This window comes from Gobio gobio (assembly GCF_949357685.1).
Source record: "Gobio gobio genome assembly, chromosome: 15".
In the NCBI taxonomy this organism is placed as follows: Eukaryota; Metazoa; Chordata; class Actinopteri; order Cypriniformes; family Gobionidae; genus Gobio; species Gobio gobio.
The window spans coordinates 20,896,361-20,923,353 of NC_137108.1; the positions used below are offsets into that span (position 1 = coordinate 20,896,361).

Consider the following 26,993-nt stretch of genomic DNA (forward strand, 5'->3'; position numbering starts at 1 on the left):
CAACGGCTTTCATGTAAGTCTTTCAAAATAAAAGTCTCGCTTCAGAAAAACATTTAGAATTACGTTTTTTGTTGTTGATGTTGTTTCTTGGACTGCACACTAAGACCCACTTTTGGGTCGTGACCCACCAGGTGAGAAACACTGACCTAGGGCGATATTTCTTTATAGAAGAACAATTCATACAATATTATAAAGTCCTTCTAGAATATTTTATGATGTACAGATCCAATCAGCTCACTGTTCAAGTGAAACATTTCACAATTACAAGTTTGTTAGGCTTCTAATGATAAAATAATAGATATACAGTGCAGAGTAAATGTGATGAACTACTAAGCATATTACATGTTGTAATAATAAAATAATAATAATAATATTTGATATAAGAAACCTATATTCTATATTGAAATATATTTAAGAAACATGTATTCTTATTTATGTTGAAAAGAGTTTTTTGTGGGGAAAAAAAAAGTCTGGGGTAAGATAAAATAAAAACAAACGTTTATACAGCAAGGATGTATTAAATTTATCAAAAGTGACAAAAACATTTAAAATGTTACGAAATATATATATATATATATATATATATATATATATATATATATATATATATATATATATATATATATATATATATATATATATATATATATATCAAACAAATGCTGTTTCTATTGATTTATATTTATAATAATAATAATAATAATAATAATCGAAAATGATTATATATTAAAATATATCCGAATAATAATATTTGATAATATTAATATTTCATAATATTAGTGTTTTACTGTCTTGTTGATCAATTTATCAACTCCAATTTAATTCAGCTAAATCACTTTTTAGCATCACCACATAACCAGAATCAAGTCAAGTGCTTCTACAACGTTGACATGTGCAACAAACATATTACAAGAGCAATCCGCTTGAACTGTCTTGCTGTAGGGTACAGTGGTGATGGTTCATGGGTACTGCAGCAACTTCCCTGCTTCCTGAGCCCTTACCACTACTCCACACCAACCCCACTATAATCTATAGCTAATAATAGAGAGCCAAAAGAAAGAGACCATATACAGGGACCAAGAAGAAAAAGGAAGAGCAGGACATTAAATGGCACTTAATATGCCTGACCTCTCTGCTGATCCCACTGAAACACACTATTACTCTCAAAATGACACCATTACTCTGATAAGGCCGTAATGACTGATATGCATTCACTGTTCATTCCACTTTAATTTGCTCTGCAGGAATCTAAATTTCACCATTTGCTCTCATAGACATCAATCGATACTCTCATTTGATCTACAGATCGACAGAATCTCTCGGTGTTTGACTTGTGAGCAATTTAGATGCCTTAAACGTACAACATGTAACAACGTTGAGCAATACCTAATGTTGCGCCTCACTTGTTGAGCAAGGAACCAATACACATTCCTTATATGCTTATGCATTATCATATGACATTATCAGTAGTCTTGGGTAAGTCACAAAAAAGTAACTAATTATGAGCTACTTAATTACTAATTGCTCTCTTTAAAAAGTATTGCATACTCATTGCGAATTACTTTCTAAATCCCATATCAACCTCGAGCATTTGAACAATGCAAGGATAGAAATGAAACTGACCATTAGTATTTAAAGGGAGAAGCGTACATTAAAACATACATTTTAACATTAGACATTACATTTTGATGTTAAATACACTTTTATTTAGTGTTCTATATCTACACAGCAATTACATATGATGTAACTGTGATTAAATTACAGAAAAATTAATAGTAATCCCTTTCCTGTGTCAAGGGAAAAGTAATTAATCATGCTGGATAACAATCATCAACTTGTGGAGTTTTGAATGCTGCTGGCATTTAAGCAAAAGGAGTACAAAATAAATGCTAATACAATTCTAAAATGCATGTTTATTTTTCAATTCAACTTTTTACACAAATTATTAAGCTGATAATGTAATTTGAAATTATTTTTTAAAAACTATTATTAAATTAAATAAATGCAAAGTAATGTGGGAAAATTTTCACAAGTGGCCAATCTGTACAGTCTGAGTTTCTTTATTCAAACCTTTATCACTGAGACACATAAAATAATGATTTTTTGATTTGGAGAAAATGGCTTATAACGAGACACAGAGGAAACATTACATTCACTGAACACATGCACAAACGCAAAAATACAATAAACCAATCCACCCTCTTGGCTAGAATATCAATAAATTTTATCGCAACAATCAAAGACAAAACTGGTAATGAAATTGATTCAATTTGTCCCTCAAACCATCATTATGAATGATTTATAAGCCTTTAGAAGATGCACAAACATTCTGTAACCTATAATATTGTGACCTATTAATACCCTATAAATGAACGGTTTTAATATATTTTAAAATGTAATTTATTCCTGTGATGACAATGCTTAGGTAGGTGGTACGTGTCAAAGTAACATCCACATGGATGGCAGGATCCAAGGTTTCCCAGCAGAACATTGCCCAAAGCATCACACTGCCTCCGCCGGCTTGCCTTCTTCCCATAGTTCATCCTGGTGCCATGTGTTCCCCAGGTAAGCAACGCACACACACCCGGCCATCCACATGATGTAAAAGAAAACGTGATTTATCAGACCAGCCCTAGGCCTGTCACGATAACAAATTTTGCTGGACGATAAATTGGCCAAGAAATTATTGCGATAAATGATAATATTGTCGTACTGAGACCATTTTCATCTAAAATAATGATAATGGCATAATAATGCAGGTACACCTTTTCAAAGATCAATAAACTTTTATTTCTAAAGACTATTTAACACTGAAAACGGAAAGCATTTTAAATATCCACAATAAATGAACAAAACAACCAAAACAAAAAAAGCAATGGACTCTCAGTCTGTTAACAAAAAAATGCACTTGAATAAACAGCTGGAAAACTGCTATAGATGATTGTTTTTTAGGTAGTGCTGGGAATCGATACATTTTTTTTTACAAATTAATCACATTTTTTCTGTAATTAATCACGATTAATACGTTTTTAATGTTTTGATATTGTAATAATTTCAGTTACTTTTTAATGTAGAAACAATTTATTGACAGCATATTTTAAATATGTGTTGTATTGTCATGTTTTTATGAATGAAGGCCAGTATCACTGACACTAATGTCTCTATGAAACATTATAACGTTACATTACAGTATAACTGAAAGCTACCAATTTCAACATTTATTAGGCTTTAAAAAAAACAACTTTTTATTTAAGTGAACTTAAAACAATCTTTACCTAAACCCATTATAATAAATGTTATTTTTACCTGTGGCCTTCCCTGTTAGACATATACAGAAATGTAATAGTTATCAAACACCTTTCTTAACTGCATAAATAATAAATTAAATATAGATTAATCATCATTAAAGCTACAATTTTCTCTGTTCCCGTTGTTCTTTGATGAACATTAATGACAGGCATCATCAGTGCTGCTGTCACTTTAAGAACAGCCGTTGCCGAACATGACGCGGATCTCACACGCTGTCCCGCGCATCTCATTTCCTCACAACTCTTTAAGGTAATTTAAGACGTTATTACTACTGATTTATTATATTTTAATTAAATTTATTATAACTAATTTAAGACTCCAAATATGAGAGTATTCAAAATTCTCTGTGTTGTTGTTATTGTTTGTTCATGAGCAAAAGAGAACTCGATGGGAGCAGGAGACTGCGTCGAGTGAGTGTGTGTGTGTGTGTGTGTGTGTGTATGTGTATGTGTATGTGTGTGTCAGAGTGTCCCTCGATTAGCTGACATGAGAAGCAGCCACAAAGACAGGACATTGACATACAGCGCGTTCTCTTGTGTCTTGACGCGCTTAGAAGCATTTACATGTATAAGAGCGCGATCATATAATGTAAAGCTCGGCAAAAATGGATATAAAAACGGACGCTGGAAATTATCGCGGCCGGAAAAATAATCAAGCTCATTTTTTTTTATCGTGCAATTAATTGATTTATTGACTATCGCGACAGGCCTAACCAGGCCACCTTCTTCCATTGTTCCATGGTCCAGTTCTGATGCTCACATGACCACTGTTGGCACTTTCGGCGGTGGACAGGGGTCAGCATGGACACTCTGACTGGTCTGCGGCTATGCAGCCCCATACACAACAAACTGTGATGCACTGTGTATTCTGACACCTTTCTATCAGAACCAGCATTAACTTCTTGAGCAATTTGAGCTACAGTTGCTCGTCTGATCAGACCACACAGGCCAGCCTTCTCTCCCCACGTGCATAAAAGAGCCTTGGCCGCCCATGACCCTGTCGCTGGTTCACCACTGTTCCTTCCTTGGACCACTTTTGATAGAAACTGACCACTGCAACACCCCACAAGAGCTGCAGTTTTGGAGATGACACAAGATCACAATTTGGCCCTTGTCAAACTCGCTCAAATCCTTACACTTGCCCCTTTTTCCTGCTTCTAACATCAACTTTGAGGACAAAATGTTCACTTGCAGCCTAATATATCCCACCCACTAACAGTTGATGAAGAGATCATTTATCATTGTATTCTTTGAATAGCATATTTTGTTGTGTATTTATTATTTTGATAAACTTGGTAGTGTATTTTTTGTCCCATTATTGTTTGTTTTGTTGTTGATGTACTGTTAATTGTATTTTGTTATGTTTCTGTTATTATGTTGTGATTGATGTATGTTAGGACCCCCTCAAAACCGAGATTATACATCTCAAGGGGTTAATCATACATTCTAATTCAAATAATCAGAGTTATTCACTTCACCTGTCAGTGTTATGCTTGATTTTGCAATAAGAATTCAGAGAAGCTACACAGCGTTAGTGACTTTAATGCCAAGTAAATGGTAAATATAAATGTAGGTCTTAAGGATCCCTGAAACTGTAATTAATTAGAGCCAAAATGCATAAACACACCACAGCAATTTCTCAGAGTCAGATTTTAAGGCATTCCAATTACCACTAAATTAGACGTATGCAACCCAAAGCGAAGCAGGGGGGTCAGAAGGAGGAAGGGAGAGAAAGAGAGAATAATGAATGAGTTGAGTGTTTTCTGAAGCAGTGTATGGCGACAGAGGGATTCCTCCATAAGCTGTAAATCCAATTAGCGACAGTCTTCCTGCGGGCTGCGGTGTGAGTGTGCTGCATTGGCACCGTTGTAAATTCTTCCTTAATTTCACACTTACTTCCTTGAGCTTTGTGCGTTCTGCTCTACTGAACTGCTCGCATCATTATGGTAATCTGCAGCCAGCAGCTGTACACGCCGCCGCCAATGGTGCTTGCTTACTCACACAGACACACACTGTGTCCGAATGTGCAATGTGCTTTCCAACACAGTGACAGAATGTAAAAACAGAGTATGTCAAATGAGTATGACTTCCAAAACACAGTATTCATGATACTGGATGACGTACTGCATGTGCTGAAATTCTATGGAAGCTTGTTTCCTCTTGGCTTCTATAGAAGTTTATCTTTATTAACTCTTAAACGCATACCTCGGGTCTTTAGTGACCCGGAACGTCCTTCACTACGCTCCTCCTCATTCATTTTTTAAAGTTAGACATCAACCTTCTTAGTATTCCTCAATAAATTCATTATAAACAATATAATACAAAAATATATATTATAAAAAAATGCCTGTTTTCCCCTTCATTTTTTATTAAAAAATTGTATAGGGGCGCTAACGCCCCGAGGTATGTAACAGTGTAAGTGTATTTTTCTGCACAACAATAATTGAATCTTTGATGAATGAATAAGTGCAATTTTGTAAAAAATGTCTGATACACAATGATGAAGTTTCACTCATAGTTACCGCAGGCAGAAAACAAAAGAATTAGAAGTATCATCAGCACATCTTGAAATGGCTCAGCGATTTACTGCAGAACAAGTACTGAAGGCAATCACATATTAGTGTCACTAATTTATCTCACAATTCTGACTTAATTTCTAATAATTGTGAGCACATAAACAAATTTTTTTTATTGTGAGATATAAAAGTCCGAATTTGGTGTGTGCAATTACCATTTTCTCACAATTCTGATTTCTCGCAATTGTGAGATATGACTTTTTCCTCAACATTGCAAGTTTATAAACTTTATTTATAAAGTTTTTATAAACATTATTTTCTCAGAATTCTGAGATATAAACACGCAATTGCAAATGATAAAGTCAGAATTTTGAGCAGGGCTGTCGCTAGCGGGGTGAAAGGTGGTGACGATTCTAGGGGCCCCCAGCTTTATCTATTATGTATATATATATTATCTTTATCAACCGAGGGGACCACAGCAACAAACTGCACCGGGGCCCAAAATACCCCAGCTACAGCCCTGATTGTGAGATATAAACTTGCAGTAGCAAGAAAAAAATCTAATTTATGTAGTCATAAAATGTAGGGTTTATGTAGTCAAATATGAACATGCCCCAATACAATCAGACAGAGACCATCTCGAGCAGAAACAGGTGTGTGGTAACAACCTTAAGGCCTGTTCAAACCAACTTGAATGCTCTGCATGAATGATTTGTGATTTGTCTATTCAGACCAATGTGTAAAAAACAGCAGATGGATAAAATAAATAAATTAAATAAAAAATCCCTCTCTGCCAGTAGGTGGTGTTTTTGAAAAGCAAAAATACTCTGGTTACCCTGGTACACAAAGCTCTGCGCAACTTTCTGTTTCTGACACCCGCCCGCTTGTCACACTCCCCTAAAAAAAAAATTCTCTCCAGACTCAAACAGTGTTACATAGCAAACGAGTGAAGGAACACGGAGCTTGATCAGTTCCACTGTAATCATTGAAACTGTCTACACTGCAAGTGTGCATCTCTATGATGTGCTGTGCCACTCGAAACGGTGCTAAACAAGTTAAACTGAATCTAATCATCCAATCAGCAGCTGCACGCACACACACACACGCACTAATTTGCAGAGACATTTTCACAAGAACTATCATTACTCCGCAGCAGCAGGACTCACTCTTCACTTTTTCAGTTCTTCACTTCCCCAGCTCTTTCTTTCTTATTTTTGCTACAACCAAAACAGGATGCATTTTTCATTATCTGAAAAATGAAGGACTTTACTGCAGCTCAACGTGCCACTTTTCCAGGAATAAACCTCAGACTGCTGCTCAGCGATGAGAAAGTGCGAGACCAGCAAAAGATTAGACATACTTGACTTTCCTATAAAAAAAACTACATTTTCAATCTATGTTAATTGTGCATGTAGCAAACTATTCAATTGACCATGACCAAGAATGTAGACTGAATCTAGAAAGCCTGTGAAGTACATGCCCGAGCCATATTTCACCCCCAAGATTATAAAAAACAGAAATTATAAACTAGATTTTGCTTAAATAAAATGAACTGTTTATCACCTTTAAGCCTTTTGACACTATATTTATGACTATAAAGCATATCTCCCGACCAAATTCTCATTATCGTAACACACGGAAAAAGAAATCTCATTCTCATTACCGTATCATAAAATAAATGTCCATCCCCTTACCGTGACAAAATGTCACTGCAATTACCGTAACACAAAATAAATCTCATTCTCATTACAATCACACTAAATAAATGCCCTTCCCGTTACCGTAACAAAATGTCATTGCCATTACCGTAACACGAAATGCATCTCATTCTCATTACCGCAACACCGACACATCTCATTATCGTAACACGAAATGCATATCATTCTCATTACCGTATCATAAAAAAACAGTTACCGTAACAAAATAAATCTCATTCTCATTACAATAACACAAAATTAATGTCATTCCCGTTAACGCAACAAAACGTCATTGCCATTACGTCACACTAAATATATCTCATTCTCAATACGTCACACAAAATAAATCTCATTCTCATTACAGTAACATGAAATGAATTTCATTGTCATTAACGTAACACAAAATACATCTCATTGCCCGCAAAAAAAAAATGGTGTCACAATGGTTCTAAAAATCTCTAAAAAGCTTGATTGCTATATTTCAAAATATAACTGATTATTTTTGATGTTGATGAAATTCATCCCAAATGCATTTCAGGAGATGCGTTCCTGAGATGCCATTAACAATCATTATGAATACTGAGGCATCCTGGAATACTGGAAACCTTGGCTAAACGACGGCAGAAACAATGTTTTGCTTTTCCATTCAGTGAAAAAGTAGGTCTAACTATATTCTCGGTGTCTCTTGCATCTTCCAGGCTCTTTCAAGCTATTCCACCCACACTGCAGAAATGATCAGACAAAGTGTGTCAAGCTTGACTTGAAAACATGATGTGAAAAAGCTGAGAGTTATTGACCACCTCAATGACAGTGGCAAACCCTGGAGGTCAAATGAGCTGCAGTCTGATGCTTTGATGGACAGCTGAGGGATGCCACAGTTCATGGCCTGCAGACACAGACCGGGTCAGCTGCTTATGATATTGACAGATGCATACAAGAAACCCGAGCATGCAGAAAAAGGAAAATTTGACTGTTACAGTTAATGAGGGGGTGTGACAGATGATTGACTTTAAATAACTTCATCTCATTAAGGGTTTGCACCAAATTTATCAGCATTCTTGAAAAAGCACACATACACAATCACTCTCCTCGTTTTGTTTTTACTCTAATTATTCCCATTTTCCATAAATCATGGATAATGAGCTATGACAACTTCGGGCCAATAATGCTCAGGATTTGTGTGGGAGTGTTCAGTAATTTTGGTGTGAACCAAGTTATCATCATCAAAAAAGCCATTCCCACAAGTCTCTCCGTTAACCATGTGGACAGGGTTTGATTATCACTTATTGAGTACAGCTCGCCAATTACCCTCAGCAGGCCTTGAACACAGATCCAACCAGAGCGCTGTTCAGGTGATTGACTTCATTTAGGGCAGAAATAGAAGATATTGGATTAGGGGAGCAAAACCAATTCCCATCCCTTCAGGGGCGTCAATTGGGTATGGCAGGGTATGGCGACTGCCATACTTGGCTGCCTGGTTAGATCAATACAAGTAATAACATTTTTATTGTAGGATTAACGGATCCTACGGTTATATTGCTATATGTAACAAAATAATAATATGTATTGTTAAATAAAAGAGAAAAGTAAGTAAATTCAAGCGATCTGGTTGGATCTAAAGTAACGTGAGTTCAACGGCGCTGCCAATGTGTCTATTTACAATGAGATTTTGCAGCGCTGAGTATTGTAGCCAATCACAGGGATTTCTGTTGAAAATAATGACCAATCAGAGGTGTTTAAGTTACCGGTAGTGAAAATCTGCTCAGTATCTTTCAAAACGCTGAATGAGTTATATTTAGTTCTGCACGTGCACAAATCCTCTCATTATAATAAATAAATCAGAGACAAAAAATAATAATAGGGGTTTTCACACTCGAAGGGCCCTATGGTTTGAAGTGCATGGCGCATGTCCGAATCAACTTTTGCTAGTTTAGCGACGGAAAAAAAAACGGTTGGCGGGCCAGGCGCATGGTCCAAAAGGGTTGTACCTAGTCTCTTAATGAGTCATGGGTGTGTTTTGGGCATAACATGCAATAATCCAATCAGAGTCTCATCTCCCATTCCCTTTAAAAGCCAGTTGCGCTTGGACTAGGGCTGCACGATTTAGGGAAAATATTCAACTGCGATTATTCTGGTTAAAATTGTGATTGCGATTTAAAATGCGATTATTATTATGCATTCATTTTTATAAATGAAAAGCGTGTATATAACATTTTGTGTTTATATATTAATCTGACTAATAATAATTATTATGATTATTGCTAAATAAAAATAAGAAATATTACTATAGCAATAACATTCATTATTAAAAAATGTAAATAGAGCATTTAAGAATAAATATAACAGTATAATAATTTATATTTTACAGAAAACTGAAAATGATGGGTAACCTGTTAGTATGCAGACAGCCTATGACTAAAAATCATTAGAAAGGTCTAAGGATTTATTGTAAAAAACAATTATTATTATTATAAAAATCTGTGCTTGTTATCTGTGATATCAATTTCTTAAAGTCTATGTCATTAAAATGAAATATGAGCCTCTTATGCATCCACTGTGGGGATTAAAACTCCTGTACATTGAAGAAAAACATATGGATTGTCATATAAATTTATTTAGAGACAAGTTTTATTTTTCCTATTTTCTACCCAAAAGTTTCATTCATACTGGAGGCCAAAGGGCGCCATCGAGCAGAAACGGCACATTTGCGCCAGAGAGAAGTAATCGTTTGTTTTCAGGAAATCCCTAATGTGAAGCAGGCTGTATGCTGAATAAAACGAAGATAGAAACGCTTTGACTGATTAAACATGAAGATAATACTTCTGCGACTAGATATGGTGTATTTGAGTTCTTCAAGCCTTCTCTGGTATTTATGTATGCAGTGCTGATAAACTTTATACATATATTTTTTTCCATCAAGTTTTAGTTTTCCTACATCGCGAAACTTCCGACTTTTGAGCTTTGTGTTAAGTAGTGTGAAGTGAAGTAGGCTAATTGAAAGTGGGACTATCATGTCGGTTGAGGGAGTAAGATTGGATGCCACCAGAGTCTTGGCTTTTGGTGAATTGACGCCAGTGCAACCCTTACAGAAACACATGGGCTGAATCCGAATTTGCCCCCTAAACCCTCAATCACCATTCCCTACTTACTAATTCCCTACCAACAAATACAGTTCACTTGAAGGAGTGAATGAAAAAGAGTGAGCGAATTCGGACAGCCGTAGAGCATACATCGGCTGTACACTCGTTATTTCGGTGCAATGTCGGATAGAATAAGTGTAGCCTACTCGATAATGTCCACTATGGTTTCGGAAACCAATACAAATGGCTGTCCCCTCAAATAATGCCCTATTTGAGGGTAAAGGGGGCGATTTCGGATTCAGCCATGGTCTTGTCTAAAGGTCTGAATTGTTAAATAACACTGATCTTGAAGTAACATTATTACAGTATTATCCAGTTACCAACATGACCTAGATATAGATTTAAATGTTTTGCTTTTGAATGCAAAGTAAATTACAAATTATATTATCACAATAACAATTTGAGGGAAACTTTGAAGTAAAATATGAATGTACACTCTCGTTTAAAACATTTGTGGTCGGTAAGATTTTTTAAATACTTTTGAAATAAGTATCTTATGCTCACTAAGACTTAATTTATTAGATAAAAATATAGTAAACAGTACTATTGTAAAATATTATTACAATTTAAAATACTTTTCTATTTTAACATTTTAAAATGTCATTAATTTGAAATTTGAATTCCTCAATCATTCCTCCAGTCTTCAGTGTCACATGATCCTTCAGAAATCATTCTAATATGCTGATTTGCTGCTCAAGAAACATTTCTTATTATTATTATTAATGAAAAGGAACAGCATTTATTTGAAATAATCTTTTGTAAAATTATAAATGTCTTTGCTGTCACTTTTGATCAATTTAATGTGTCCTAGCTGAATAAAAGTATTAATTTCTTTCATTAAAAAATAAAATAAAAAATCTTACTGACCCCAAACTATTGTGTTTTAAAATTTCTTAATATTTCATACATTTTGCTTTAATAACATGTCCCATTTTTAGTTTTAAATTCAAAAGTCTTAAAAGGTTCTGTTTATTTCAGGTTTTATTCTAGATTTTTAAAGTGATCTTAGACTTTTGGACCACACTGAATGCTATTTAAGTTTCTGTTTAGCATTGTATCAACATTGCAAAAATTTTTACCTGCAGTTCATATAGGATCTTTTATCAGTGTGATACAACAAATCAATTATCTGTAAATGGACTTTTCTGTATTAAATGCAGAACACTGAAAATTGAAAAAGACATGTTGATTACTGGAGAAAATGCCTGCTATTGGACACAGAGGAAACATTACATCCATCGAACACATGCTAGATTTAAAAAATACAATATTCCGTTATACCCTCTTGGCTTGAGGATCAATAAACATTATCGGCAAAATAATGAAAGACGAATTGATCAGATTTCTTCCTCAACCCATTTGTTTCTTTGCTATCGGCAGAAGTCTCCTGAAATCCTCATGCAAACACACACATAGACTGAATGCAGAGAAAATATGACATTACAAAGAACCAGTATACTGAATGAATCTCTGGTGTACAATTGTAACATTGCTTGCATGTTGACCATAAAATAATTTGTAATAAACAAAAGCATTGAACCACAGGCAAACACATAAACCAAACCAGAAAATACCAAACCACTACAGAGTCATTTTTTCTCTTTCTTCCTTTCCACGTTGTCTTGCTTCTGTATTTATTAGCATTAAGAGATGCCAAGAGCTCCAGCTCTGCGGGGAGATACAGTTGGCTGGATACCTTTCATTTAGAAAAAACAATAAAACAACCTCTGCTCTCCATAAGCGAATCAATACTTTACTGCACGCTTCCCTTCGGCTTCATACGTTAAACAACAAACATTTAAATCCCTTTGTGTGCAGAAGCTGCCTGTCCTGCAGGATGTAAACACTGAATTCATATGGGATCAGCTGATGGATACTTCAGAAGCCGTATGAAATCAATACTTAGCCCTATCAAACTCCCTACACATGTGAGGGGTGTGCAAGCATGACAATCCCAAATAATACACCGGCAAGCTTCATGTCCCCTGAGACCTGTCCTCTGGGAATCTCTGTCTCTCCTTCTGTCTGTCTAATTCTTTCTTTGTCTCTCTCCGTATACAAGATCACACACTTTATACCAATACACAGAAATATACACATAGACCGACACATGTAACGCCTTAGAAAAACTATGTATGGATCACCGGGCAGTCTGAGCTAATGCAGTTATGAATGCCTTTCAAAAATAGCGCCAAAAAAAGTAATTTATTATCTGTCATACCATTTAAACCATAATAGATTTATATTGTGGACAAAACCCTCCCAGTAGAATAGAGCTTACCAGGCAGTTAGGAGCGATGCCACTTCATCTGACAGTTCATAGATCATGGCGACCTTTTCTCTCACCACTATATCACCGTTTACCCTGACAACCCCTACAAATTTTAGATTTTTTATAATAGAACGGAGACAACAAGAGATATACTTCATCAGCCCAAAGCTTTTAAAAGAACAGTCCAACTAAATATTTCATTTATATCACCATTTGCATCTTTAGGAATCTGTATGGCTGTATTTCTTTGTTCCAAGGAACACAAAAGGAGAAGTTTGGCAGAATGTCTAAGCTGCTTTTTAACATACAATGAAAGTGAATGGGGACTACTATATACGGCTGTCAAGCAATATTTTCAAGGAAAGACTTTCCCTGTCTTTCAGGAGACTTGCAAATACAGTGCAAAAGTCATATTGACTACTTTTATGGTGCATTTGTTTAATTTATATAGTCCCCATCCGCTTGCAATGTATGAAAAAGAGCAGTGTTCGGAATGGAAAGCACTTCCTTTTGTGTTCCACCGAACAAAATCCATCATACAGGTTTAGAACAACATGAGCATTAGTAAGGGTGAGTACACACTTGTAGTTTGATTCACTTGGTTTAGTCCTGCAGTGTCTTGGTCCACTTAACATTCACATTGGCATTTTAACACTGAATCTAACGATACAGAACCTAAAGGCATAGGGATACGTTCACAACCTGATTGGTCGGCGTTTATTACGTATATATTTTGTGACTGAACTTACCGAACATCCAAAACAATGCTGTGTGTTGTGCTAAATGCGCTCGTTGTATGTCCATAGCCTACAGATGATGGTATTTTGGCCAGCTGAGAACTCGTGAAGATTTTAAAAAATGTGTAAAGGAGTCAAAACAGCGTCACACACACAAACAAAGATCTTCTGACACGGTTCTGATGCCTGTACCGAACTGTGATGGGCAACATCGCGACTATGACGAGAAAGAAACAGGTGTGCTCGAGCATTCTGTCCTTTTTAGGGTCGCATCTTGTAAACAAACCAGAAACGGGACATGATTTCAAATGTCTTTGGTCCGTGTTGCGTTCATATTTAATTCAAACTGCACTAGAGTTCGTTTGGAAGCAGAGCCATCTTTTCAGGGTGCGCACCAGGGTTCGAATGGCAGTATTACTTATTCATATTAACCGCACTAACAGAGCAATCGCACCAGGGTTCGTTTGAATCGAACCAAGCATGCTAAGTGTGAACACATCCTAAATGAACATTTTCAGGAGAAAAAAAAAACAACCAAAAAAAATATAAACTGAATTTTCATTTTTGGGTAAGCGGTCTCTTTGAACATATTTACACTCCAGATGTACTCTTTTTGTTAATTAATAGGAGTATAAGTGGTGTGCTTGTCCAAGTGGCATCTTTTTCTCTGTTCAGCAATGGAAGAGAGTTCTGGAATTGCACTGAAAGCAAACAGAAGAACTGCAGCAGTGCAGGATTTAAACAGACAGACTCGGTGCGCACAACAGAGAAGTGAGCTGAACTATAGCGATTAGCTATCAATGTCTTTAATGAGGTTAGAACTCACTCCGCTAGACTGGCTCGCCATGTAGAGGGAGGGGGAGCAGCCACCGCAAAGTCAGGCTTTTTCTAAGGGGAAAGAACACTTACTCATTCCTCTAATCTAGTCTGAGAGACATAACAGCTTGATATCGAACACGCACTACTTCAGCAACTCAGTGTACCAAAGCAGAGTGTATTCATACTACTTATATTGGCTTGACAATTCATTTGTTTCTTTGTTCAGCTTCAAATCTTAACTGTATTTTACAAGATTCACAAATCCCCCAGTTTCACTCCAGATTTGACCCAGACCTAATGGCTTTAGGGCTACAGAGAGGTTCTGTTCCCTATGGAGAATCTAAATCAATAATTTTTACTACAAGTATTCCGGCTGGAAAAACAAGAATGACTTGAGCCTGGCAGGCAGAATATCTATAACCTCTCTTTGTATGTAAGGATTCAGGATTTGTCTATGTTATAATCATTCAAGCATTTAACATATTTAAATTATACATTATTCTGTGCATCCCAATAGGTGAAACTCTCCAACAATCTGCCTTTCTCCCTTTCAACCACCTTGTTTAACTGTTGCCAGCTAAACATGGAGTGCAGCATGCCATCCATGACGGCAGGGCATTGAAGCCAGCAGGAGATAATAACTCGGTACCAGCAGGATATAGTCCGGCAGACAGCTAAAAGTAGATCACCACTATCGCATCATTTACCTTATGGCACAAAAACAAAAACAGAAAATATACTGCTTTTTGAAGCAGACGCCACAACATTTTTGGAACAGCAGGTGACAATGTTGATGAATGTTGAAGTGCATATTGGATAGGGAAAAAAAGTTTTTTCTTTATTTTCAGAAGGTTTGGTTTTTCAGATTTTCAGCTGGCTTTGAATAGTTCAGGTACTAGATTCAGGTCTACTATTCCTAAAATTATGATCATCCCTCCTCTTAAAGTGATAGTTCCCACAAACATGTAAATCCCAAACCTGTATGACTGACTTTCTTCTGCGGAACACAAAAGTTGATATTTTGAAGAGTGTTTTTGTCCATTTAATGAGAGTCAATTGGGTCCAAAAGACATTGGACCCGTTGACTTTAATTGTATGGATTCCATAGCAGAATGAAAGTCATAAAAGGTTTGGACCAACACATGGGTGTGAATTTAAATTTTTGGGTGAACTATCCCTTTAAAAGATGGGATGATCATGTTTAAAGGTCCTGTTCTTCGTGATCCCATTTTTCAAACTTTAGTTAGTGTGTAATGTTGCTGTTAGAGCATAAATAATACCTGTAAAATTATAAAGCTCAAAGTTCAATGCCAAGCGAGATATTTTATTTGACAGAAGTTCCCTTTCAAAGCCTACAGCGAATGGCCGGTTTGGACTACATCCCTGTACATCCTGCTTTAATTACGTCAGTAGAACAGTTTGTCGACTAACCTCCGCCCACAAGAATACGCGAAAAAGGGGGCGTGGTCTTGTTGCTCCCTCGTGGAGAAGAGGAAGTGTTGCGTTCGGTTCGGTTCGGTTGTGTTTGTCGCCATGTCGTTCAGACGCTGTTATTTTCATCCCGGAGTCAAATCACCTTTGTTTTGCCTTCAGGGGCTGTAGTTTGAGCGCGTTCATCTCCCCGTTATGGTAAGAGGCGTGAGCTTTCCGGGCAACGTGAGCTAAGCTGCTGTCGAATCACAACACGGGAACCGCTGGCACAATCAGAACTCGTTACGTATTTCTGAAGGAGGGACTTCATAGAACGAGGAAATTCTCAGGCCGTTTTGAGGACAGTGAAAACAGCGGTATACAGATAAGTAAATTGTGTGAAAAATACTGTGTTTTTTTACACATGAAACATGAACACATGTTATATTGCACACTGTAAACACAATCAAAGCTTCAAAAAAACACGAAAAACGGGACCTTTAAGAACATGTTCAAATTTTAGACCAGTATTATTTTAATATTATTTATAATTACTATAGTAGTATTTATTGAAATGTAAGATATTTAAGATCAAAAAAATTTAAGTTTCATTTTAGTTTTAGTAATTTGTTATGTACTTTTGTCAATTCTACTCGTTTTTTTTACTTTATTTTTAAATTTAGCTTTAAATTCAATTTTAGTTTTATTGTTGGAACATTTCATATTTTAAGTTTAAATTGCTCAATATTTATATTTAGTTTCAGCTTTTTTCAATTAATAAAACAATTTTAAGTTTATTTTAATAGTTTAAAATTAAACAGCCCCGGTTCATACTTGTATAGTGAAAAAAAAACACTCATACAAAGTCATTAAGTTATATGATATATGAAATACAATCAAGTCTGCAGATCTTTTCATAATCGAAAAACACCTGTAAGATTAGGTCTCAAAATCAGTTGAGAAAGTCTGCAGAATACGTGTATATGTGGGTCACGGCTGAGTTGAATGCTGATGGCTCACCTGTCTCTCTGCTCTGGGGGCTCTTTTGCTCCTCGTCCAGCCTCAGGTGGCCCAGAAGATGCTCCAAAACCTTTTCAGGTGCGGCAGGCACGGCAGCGTACCTGTGGGAGACAGAAGAGTCACTGGAGTCTTCCTCTTCGATGGAGGACAGGGAGCGACTGCTGCACCAGCCTTCCTCCTCGCCCTCTTCCTCTGTGCCCTCCTCATCAATATAACGGAAATACGGCACGTCGAATGTGGGCACGGTAGCTCGGTCTGTGCTGCTGGTATCGGAGGACTCGTCCTCATCCTCGTCTTCCTCCTGTTCCACCAGAGCGGCCGGCATCAACCTGTCGCCCAGGCGCGGGTCCGGGGCCACTGCACGCCTGCTGCCCATGTCGACATCGGCGCCGACTTACCACATTGACCTGGAGGAATCGAGGAGTCAAAAGCCTGACGCCCCCCTTTCTGCGTTCTGGAGCTTCTGGTTTAAGATCCCTCAGAAGCCAAACAGCTCCATAGGAAAGAGCGCACGCCAATGCAGCACATCCTCAGACGAGTGTGTGTGCGTGTGTGATTGAGCGCGTTAGAGAATGACTTCAGGGAGATGAGAGATAAAAATAAAGTGACAGAGGCAGGGCTGGACAGATTACATGCAAGAGTTAGAAATGAGAGACGAGAGAGAAAGGGTGTGCGCGCACTCAAGCTCTGCTCGCATGTGAGAGCGGGCGTGTGGCTGCTTACCTCCCGGTCCAGGAGCAGGAGGAGGAGGGGGGAGCTCTCGGTGACGTCGTCCTCTGAGGCAGCAGCACCTCGTGGCTCCGCTCTCTCTCACACACACGGACTGCTGCGTCACCGGGGGGCTGTGGGGGGAGGGGTTACATTATCACCAAGGAGATTCCCTGTCTTCCCGTCCCTGTCTGTCTCGCTCCCCTGATTTCCATCACAATACAGGTTTTAAATTAAACATCCCACATCAAATGCCTCCGTTCAATGGGTTTGTTTTATCGTGACCCAACACAATGCCACTGTAACGCTGCTCAGCGCAAGGCTGCATTTATATTTTAATCGTGCTCATTTGAAAGGTGAATTAATTCAACTAATTTAGTTTTTTGGTATTGCGTAATCATGAATTGCAATCAGATTATGCTGAAATATGTGTGCGGAGCTGGGGTTTTTTGGTTGAATGTAGATTTATACAGTGTATACATATATGAAAAATGTATAATAAAAACATTTGAACACAGGAACATTTTAATTCTGTCATCACTCCTTCACCTTCACCCTTTCTTTCTCCTGTGGAACACAAAAGATATTTGGAAGAATGTTGGTAACTAAACAGTTCCTTTGTGTCCAGCAGAAGATAGATCTATCTAATCTATTTTATAAAATATACAAAGTAAAAAAAAAATAATAATAATAATAAATAAATAGTTTAATGAAAATAACAGAAAATTCTGTTTCTCAGCTTTTATGGAATAATGTATTTATGGGTGGCTATTCTTAATTCACCCGCCATCAGTGGGAGTTGCAAATAAATATTTTGGATCCTTGAAATTTTGGATAAAATTAAATATATATTTGTAACTGTAGCTTTAGTGCCAAATACTTTTTGTAGCCATTGTATATGTATATGTGGATGTACATTTCACTGCTATTGTCCTGTGAAAGCCCTGTCACTTTGCCCTGTGTGTGTTATCAATCTTGCACAGATCTCTGAACACGCTGAAACACACACACACACACACCGAACAAAGCACTTAATCCATCCCATCTCCAATATTCATACACCCTTAAAACGTAACCTATAATTACACATTTTCACTACATCAGAGCCATAAACATTTCAACAACCGTTGCTGTATGCAACGTTGTACATTCTGCATTACCCCCCAGGTGCTCAAACTAGTGCAGACTAAACCAGCTATGGAAGACCCTCATGTACAATCTAAAATGGAAGGAAAGTTTGAGAGCTTGTATCTAATAATATTCTAAAAAAAAAAAAAATTACGATATGAATACTTGGAATACAGCTCTGAACTCCAGTAAAGGGTCTGCTTAGTTTAGCCATCATGTGAACTGTGTGACTCACTAGTGTGTGTAAATATGGGTGTGAGCATCTCACGCCTTCCATAATGCTTCTGCCAACAACATACGGACCGGGATCTTACCGTCACTCTTCGAAAAACATCCTCATTACAGAGATACGCTAAGAGAAGTGCATTTCAAGTTAGCAGTGTAATTAATGGATAGATCATGCAGAGTTTGTGTGTGAGTGTGTGTGTGTGTGTGTGTGTGTGTGCGCATGTTTTAATGAGCTGATTTTCATTCTCTCTGTCCTCAGACTACAGCAAACAGCACATCAGTCAATGTGGCGCGTGTGTGCGGCCGTAATTAGGCAGAGAGACAGGCTGGAAGGACCAGCACTTTTCTGCTCTAATTGCCCATTGCACTGAAGCACTGAGAGACCTCCAATGATCTTGCATGCACACACACACATACGGGATGCATGTACACACTGCAACCCCCACACACTCTCATGGCGATCAACACAAACAGCATTTAAAAAGCCACAATGTCAGACTCATCTCCCCAGGCAGAAGTTTCTGCTTGGCTTTGGACTGGCAAAAAGCTCCATTAATGGCAGCTTACTGTAGACAAGTCCTCCCTGTATATCCAGACATGGGGGTTTGGGGATCTCGGGGGGGAACTGAACGCTTTAGTAGTGACAGAGTAATATTACACAGGATCGAAATGTGGGCATTTAGTGGCATTAAGATGTGCAAACGCTTTTGTGGGAAGTGAAGTGAAAACTTTTAGACTGTTAGAATGCCACCTTTTACGGCTATAATGGCATCAGTGCAGGCTGGAGGCAAACTCAAATGAGCAGCGCCTGTTTGATGCAAGAATCTATTTGCATATTTTCTTTTCACCCACAGAGTATCCATTTGCATGCATTTTTTGAACGGGCACCAATGGCAGTCCTAACGTATTTGATGTCCTAGGCAAGATACTAACCCAGGTTCCTTGGGAACATTTCTGCAAAATGAAATTACGATGCGTCTTGCACGTTAAGCGACACTTTCAAAGTGAAACGTGAAGCGTGTTCTATCCGAAACAAATGAACATGAATCTGGTAATGTTTTATCATGTTGGTTGTTTTACTGCTACTATATCCTCATTCAAATAATAATAAAAAAAACCTCCTCTGTTTAGTGTTCTGCTGTTTAGTTACTATATATTTGTATGTACTATATGATGCTATACTTATGTTTGATGCCGTTTCTGTGTTATCTCTGGTACAGAGACCTTGAGCTTGAGCTTGGGAAAGGCGATTTATAAATGAAATATATTATTATTATTTTATTATTATTCTGAAATATAATGTCCAGTGAGTGGCACTAATATGTTAATGCTCTATCGCGTTAGAAAACAACATACCATCTACACTAAACCCTTAACATACCTGATGTAAAAGTAAACGTAAGATTAATACAGATTTGCTGAAGCAACCATGCAATTTTAGCTTGCTTCCACCAGTCTTTGAGCTCTTTTATCGTTCACTTGCTGCCTAATATATCCACTAATACCCACTAACAGGTGCTGTGATGAAGAGATAATGAGTATTATTTACTCCACATATCAGTGGTTATAATGTTATGCCTGATCGGTATATGAGGATAATACACTATATATTACTGACAATAACCATGAAACTATTTTTGGAAGCATTTACAATCCTTCCTTCAAATATGCCACCACCTCGGAATCTTGATGGACGGAGAATGATGATACAAAACGTGGTGTCTTATAATCATTTTAAGATTTTACTATGTAACCTAGGGAGTGAATTGATGGCGTGTCAAAATTTTTAACAGGTTTTCTGTTGGATTTAGTTGCAATTTTGTTGTATAATTGCATATGCAAACTCCGCTGCCTATCTTGGCCAGGACACTGATTTTTTTTCTCAGTGAGTCTTTTCTCCTGAATAAATAAAAGGTAAATAAAAATAATACAAATAAAATATATTTGGCTCAGAAATTTAAGGAGGCACATGCCCTTCACTCTAAACTGGCATTTTTGGGTTGAGGAATCATTAAATCAACAAAATAATCTATATTCAAAATAGTACCTCGACTGGGTATTATAAATGGCATGTTCCAGAAAAAAGTTATTGTCAACTTGAGAGAAACACTACAATCACACTAAAAGGTCCTGCCTAACCTGCTCCATTCTGAAGTGACTGCATGCGTCATGATTAGACCTTGATGACCAGTTCTATGATTGTACAAGGGCTGACGCAACACTTTTTTGAGCTTCAGTCAAAGCTACAAAAGCCAGACACTTTGCATTGAGTATATTGCATATGATGGGGTTAGATGATTGTAATGCATTATTTATGCCACTGTTCTGAAAGACAAAAAACACTAAGCAACAAAACCCCCTGAGCTCAGATCTTTCTCTAAATAGCCTATGGAAGCTTATGCTAAGTGGAGATCTTTCTATAATGAATTACTCTTTCTGTGACCATAGCTAGTTGGCTTGTTGCTCTATCTATCTATCTGTCCGTCCATTTTTATTTATTTTTATTTATTTTTGCATACTGTAATGCTAAGCTATTATACCTTATAACGACTGCCATATTATACGCCATTTTAAGTATTACAAGAATGAACAGCTGAAGCTTTATTTCTTAACCCTTGTGCGTCCTTAAGAACATTTTAGTTTTTTTAATTTTGTTTGTTTATCATTTTGCCTAAGTTAATGCCAACTGCATAATTTTTGGCATAATAGTGTATTTTGTATTGGAATTGTATTAGTTCACCCCCATTTCCTTTAATAAATCTATTTTACAATAGGTACACAAAATAGTTACACTCATGACCTTAAAGGTTTAGTTCACCCAAAAATGAAAATTAGCCCATGATTTACTCACCCTCAAGCCATCCTAGGTGTATATGACATTCTTCTTTCAGACGAACACATTCAGAGTTATATTAAAAATGTAAGCTCCAAGCTTTATAATGGCAGTGAATGTTGCTCTGTTTTTTAAATAAATAAAAGTGCATCTAATAAAGGCCTTCTGAAGCGAAGCGTTTGAGTAAGAAATAAATCTATATTTAAAACTTAATAAAGTCACATTTCTAACTTCCGGCTGACCGTCTTCTGTATTCAACTTATGGAAAAAGTGTAACGCCTCTCGTAGTTCAAATTAATGCTTAGGCCTACGCTATGTCTGACGACATTGCACACCAGTTACGCTCAACAGACGTAGCATAAGCATTCATTCGAACTACGAGAGGCATTACACTTTTTTTCCGTAAGTTAAATACAGAAGACGGAAGAGCCAGGACATTTTTTAATATAACTCTGATTGTGTCCGTCTGAAAGAAGAATGCCATATACACCTAGGATGGCTTGAGGGTGAGTAAAACATGGGCTAATTTTCATTTTTGGGTGAACTATCCCTTTAAGGACAAAAACATCCCACATGAAAACCCATTAAATCTGCCATTTTTAATCCCAGGGCCATTTAACTTTAAAATGATGCAGTCTTTCTTAATAGGCTTTCATTTTGTTGGCCAGGTGTCAAGTTTTTACTATTTTTTACCAGATGGTGCCATTTTCTCAGGTTTGGCCTATAAAGCAAATACTCGCTTTATTCCTGTTTTCTTCTTCTGCATATTATAGAGACAATTGGATAAATTATGCAGCTATAATTGGGTGGGAGTGTTGGTATGGATGTCAGAGTGTGGTTTGTTTGGGTGTAATAAAAAAAAAAATGATTATGTGGGTGTGCGTAAAAAAAATGTATTTAATACAAAATAAATATTATAATAAATATTTAATATTTGAGTGAGAAAATATTACCAGTAGAGCTTTGCTGGCATCAAGGGAAAATGTGGTACTAAGACCAAATTAAATCTTACTGAAAGTAAATTTTTTGAGATATCAACCTCAAATTTGGAACACAACTGGGTTTAGAGTTATGACTTTGATTTTCTAGCAATTTTTGAGTTCAACATGTTTTATTAAATATATCTTTTATATGAAATAATGTTCATAAACTTAAAACTCTATCTTTTTTAATTGTTTCACTTTTTTCACTTTAGTTTTTTATTTCAACAAAAACTGTCCATGGGTCTTCTTTAAAATGAGAACAAACTTAAGCTTGACATTTTTTATGACAGTTATTTTACATGGTAATAATAAAAAATAATATAATAAAAAAACGGGGGAAAAAATTGTTTTTGCACAGTTATGTAAATTGCAAATGCCTTTGCAGCTGAAACACAGAGCAGAAGCCTCTGGAACAGTGCTATGTTTATGTGAGTGACAAAAAGACAATGTGATATTTTAAATCATTTCCTTGTCTGTTGATATTAGCACAAAGGCTTCCAAAATTCCTAATGGAGTAAACGAAAAACTTTTTTTTCCATACGCATATTATTTACAGCCCCTAAGGGCTACATGGATATAGGATACAATCTATAACAAAACCCACTAGATTAAAAGAAAGTAAAGGTAAAAAAATAAAAATAAAACAACAAAAGTTCTACTGAAAATACATTAAATCTGAGTCTAGAAAATATCATGATAAAGACAGACTAAAGCCCAATTTATACTTCTGCGTCCAATGTATGCCGTAGCTACGTCGTAGGCTGTGTTTTGCACGCGTAGCCTACGATGTACCCTGACGTGCATGTCTCCAAAAATGTAACATTTTGTAAATTCTATGCGGACCACAAGCACTGTGATTGGTCTGACAGAACCCCAGAACCCAGGGGTACACATGCTCCCTCTGCATGTGTAACTGCGAGATGCCGCGGACAAGGACACAGAAGTATAAATGAAAATCGATGCGTAGCCCACGGTGCAGGTCCGACGCAGAAGTATAAATCAGCCTTAATAATATTTATATATATATTAATTTCATACATTAGGTTCCCTACAAAACCAGCAACAACACAAACTAACTTACAGACAAGAAAACAAAGCAAAAAGCATATAATTCTACTTTGAAACTTTACTTTACTCTATCCCAATCCTTGCCACTGCACAGAGGCTCCACAAACTGTTAAATAAAATAAAATGACATCACTGTGACCATGAGTGAAAGCAGAAAGCAAGCAAAATGTGTGATATGCACTTAAAAGGGTTTCTTAATCAAACAGCAGACCTCATCCCTTTGTACACTGTCCTTTTGTCTTTACTCTCATAATGTCTTTGTCTCACAGCTGCCAGCTGAGTTAGGGCATGCTCATGCCAAGTCCAAAGTAAACGATCAGCATAAAATATTCAGAAACAATTTTTTGACACCAAAAGCAATGCCAAGTCTGATGCATAGCTGTAAACATAATCTGAAAACATGTCAGAATTAACTGTTCCACATACAAGCAATTTAATCATGAATCCGAAAAAAACTAAGAAAAAAAAGATATGGATACGCTAACCAGAGTCAAATACCGCCTTGCTTTAGTTGGGAATACTTCTTAATAAACTTTTAGGGCCCTATTTAAACGGTCTGAGCGCGTGGTCTAAAGCACATGGCGCAAGTGCACTTAGGGCGTGTCCGAAATCCACTTTTGCTAGTTTAATGACGGGGAAAAAGGTCAGCGACCCCAGCGCATGGTGTAAAAGGGTTGTCCCTATTCTCTTAATGAGTAATGGGTGTGTTTTGGGCGTAACGTGCAATAAACCGACCAGAGTCTCATCTCCCATTCCCTTTAAAAGCCAGTTTTGTTCACGCCATGCTGGATTTGCTATTGACATGGCGGAATATGCAAGCGGAAAAACTGAACGCTTCTCTAGCGAGGAAACGGATCTGCTCGTCCAATGATGCCTGCTTGCTCGTCATTACTGCAAATAGTTAGGCTAATTCTGATACATGCAATGACTATCCATTGTGAAATTGAGGCATTTTTTATATTTATGTATTGTACACATAATAATCTTTTACATTTGAATCCTTTAATGTTTCATATTTAAAAAAGCAACGCGCCAACAATGCGCCTTAACACACCTCATTTTTTTAGACCATGGGCGCAAATGCATTTGCTATATAAAAATGTGATGCAGGACGTGAAAATTATAACAGCGTTGGCCTGAAACTAGCAAAATACACTTATGTATAATAGGGCCCTAAGTCACAATGGTGGCAACTTTTATTGTTCCTGGGTGCAAGAATTCCTTGAGTAAATATTTAGCGGGAGTTACTTTCGGTTTCCAGTGAAGGATCTAGCGTGCTGTAGTCAGTGGCTAAAGGCTGCTAAGAATCGAAAAGGAAAATCTGAAAGACCTCAGTGTTTGCAGTCAACATTTCAAACTGGATGACAATGAACACAGAGCCAAACAGAGGGGAAAAACTGAAAGAAACTGCCATCCTGTCAGTTCTATACCATACAGTAGACAAAGTTCAATAAAATATTCAGTAATCAACCTACTCTTACAAAAATACGGAAGTACAATCTGTGGCTTTTCACTTTTTGTCAAAAGTCAGCAGAATGATCAGCTGGTGGATTTTTGCTGACAAATAAACAGGAATTTCTCAGTCCAGGGGCTTATACCATGAAGCCAGTATAGGTAGCCTAAATATAATTGCGTATAGAGGTGGATAGTTTATGTTTAGTTTGTGCTCACCTAAGCACTATGAAAGTGGTTTGGCTATTAGCAGTGTTCATTGCCATAATAACTTATGCTTCATGGCAGGTTATGTTCTAAGTAAGAGATCTCAATTGGACCAATCAGGTGTGAGCAAAGTGTCATATCTGATGCAATAAAGTCACTCCCCCAGTTTCTCTTGCTCCAAATTAAAGGTCACTACTCACTATATAGTCAAAGATTTTTAGATACAAAATTGTCTGGCTTTTAGCTATAGACTGTAAAAAAGATGGACGACACACATTCACTCTCTACCATTGTAGAAGCCGATGTCCAAATCTGGCACTGACATCTTGGATCCTGTGTCTGCGCAGTAGTGAGCAGAAGTGGAGCCACAGTATCAAGGCCCAGCCCATACTCCCGCAGAATCGGTTAGTACAGTTTACTGCAGAACAACTCATTATGTCAGTGTGAAAAAAACAGTTTAGAAATTAAAGTTGAAGCTCCTATCTCCTCCCGAAAATTCCGAAAAAAGTGACTACTTCGCTGTTCGCTCAGATGACAGCTGTCAATCACAGCTGTCAATCATAATGTCACACTTCCGGTTTTATAGCATCAAATAAATAAGGGTTTATGACTTATAGTGCAGCCACTTGGGGGGCGATCGTTTTTGGCTTCACGTTTCAGGACTTGTGCGGGACACTTGCTTTTAGCAATGATTATTTATTATAATTATTTTATATGATTATTATACCCTAATCCATTACACGAGCAATTTTAGTTTAACAATTATTATTAAACGTTTAGTTTAAATGAACATAAATACTGTATATACAGTTATAAAAATACGATTTGTAATCAGTAGATACAGCTTTAAAAATTACTGCATGTGAAATTACATGTCTGAGTCAACTATAGTAAATATACTACCGACATACAATTATAGTAAATATACTACCGACATTGATTGTAACAATACTAAGAGGGTTGAAAATCGCTAAACTTACACCTTAAATCATATGAAAAAAATAATGTTCATTTACATGTAACATTTACATGTGAAAAGTATTACTGAATACAGAGTGAATGCAACTAATCCTGATTCCTGACAGCACAACATTTTTGAGCCCAGCCTCAAATTAATGTGACATTTTCTGAAACTCAAAAACGATTTGGATCAAAAAAGCTTTTGAACAAGACAACACATTAAAACAAGTAGCATGCCTTAAAATAGCTTCAAAAAGTTCCTCATCATGGTAATAAGTCAAATGTAGGACAATTCTACTTCTGTTTCAGGAAGGTCAAAGAAATATCTGCCTCAGAATAGAACGGCATGACACCCAGAGCAGGAGTCATTGGTTGCCGTCAACCTTATGGTGCTCACGTCGACTCTTCCTGTCATTGTGAGTGGCTGCCACCCATCAGGAAGAGGCAAACTGGGACTATTGTAGGATCAACCAATCAGAGACTAGCATGAGATTGGTGCCCTTTTCG

At 36.9% G+C, this 26,993-nt stretch overlaps 1 protein-coding gene across 1 annotated transcript in view; it reads right to left on the reverse strand.

The window, feature by feature from the left end:
* Window positions 1–26,993, reverse strand: part of rapgef5b (Rap guanine nucleotide exchange factor (GEF) 5b) — an 85,025-nt gene that overhangs the window by 27,510 nt on the left and 30,522 nt on the right. Inside the window, exons 10-11 of the mRNA XM_079836925.1 lie at window positions 17,643–17,761; window positions 16,920–17,020 (exon numbers count right to left, since the gene is read on the reverse strand). Of these exons, the coding sequence (XP_079693051.1) occupies window positions 16,920–17,020; window positions 17,643–17,761 (220 nt within the window). The remainder of the gene's footprint in view (window positions 1–16,919; window positions 17,021–17,642; window positions 17,762–26,993) is intronic.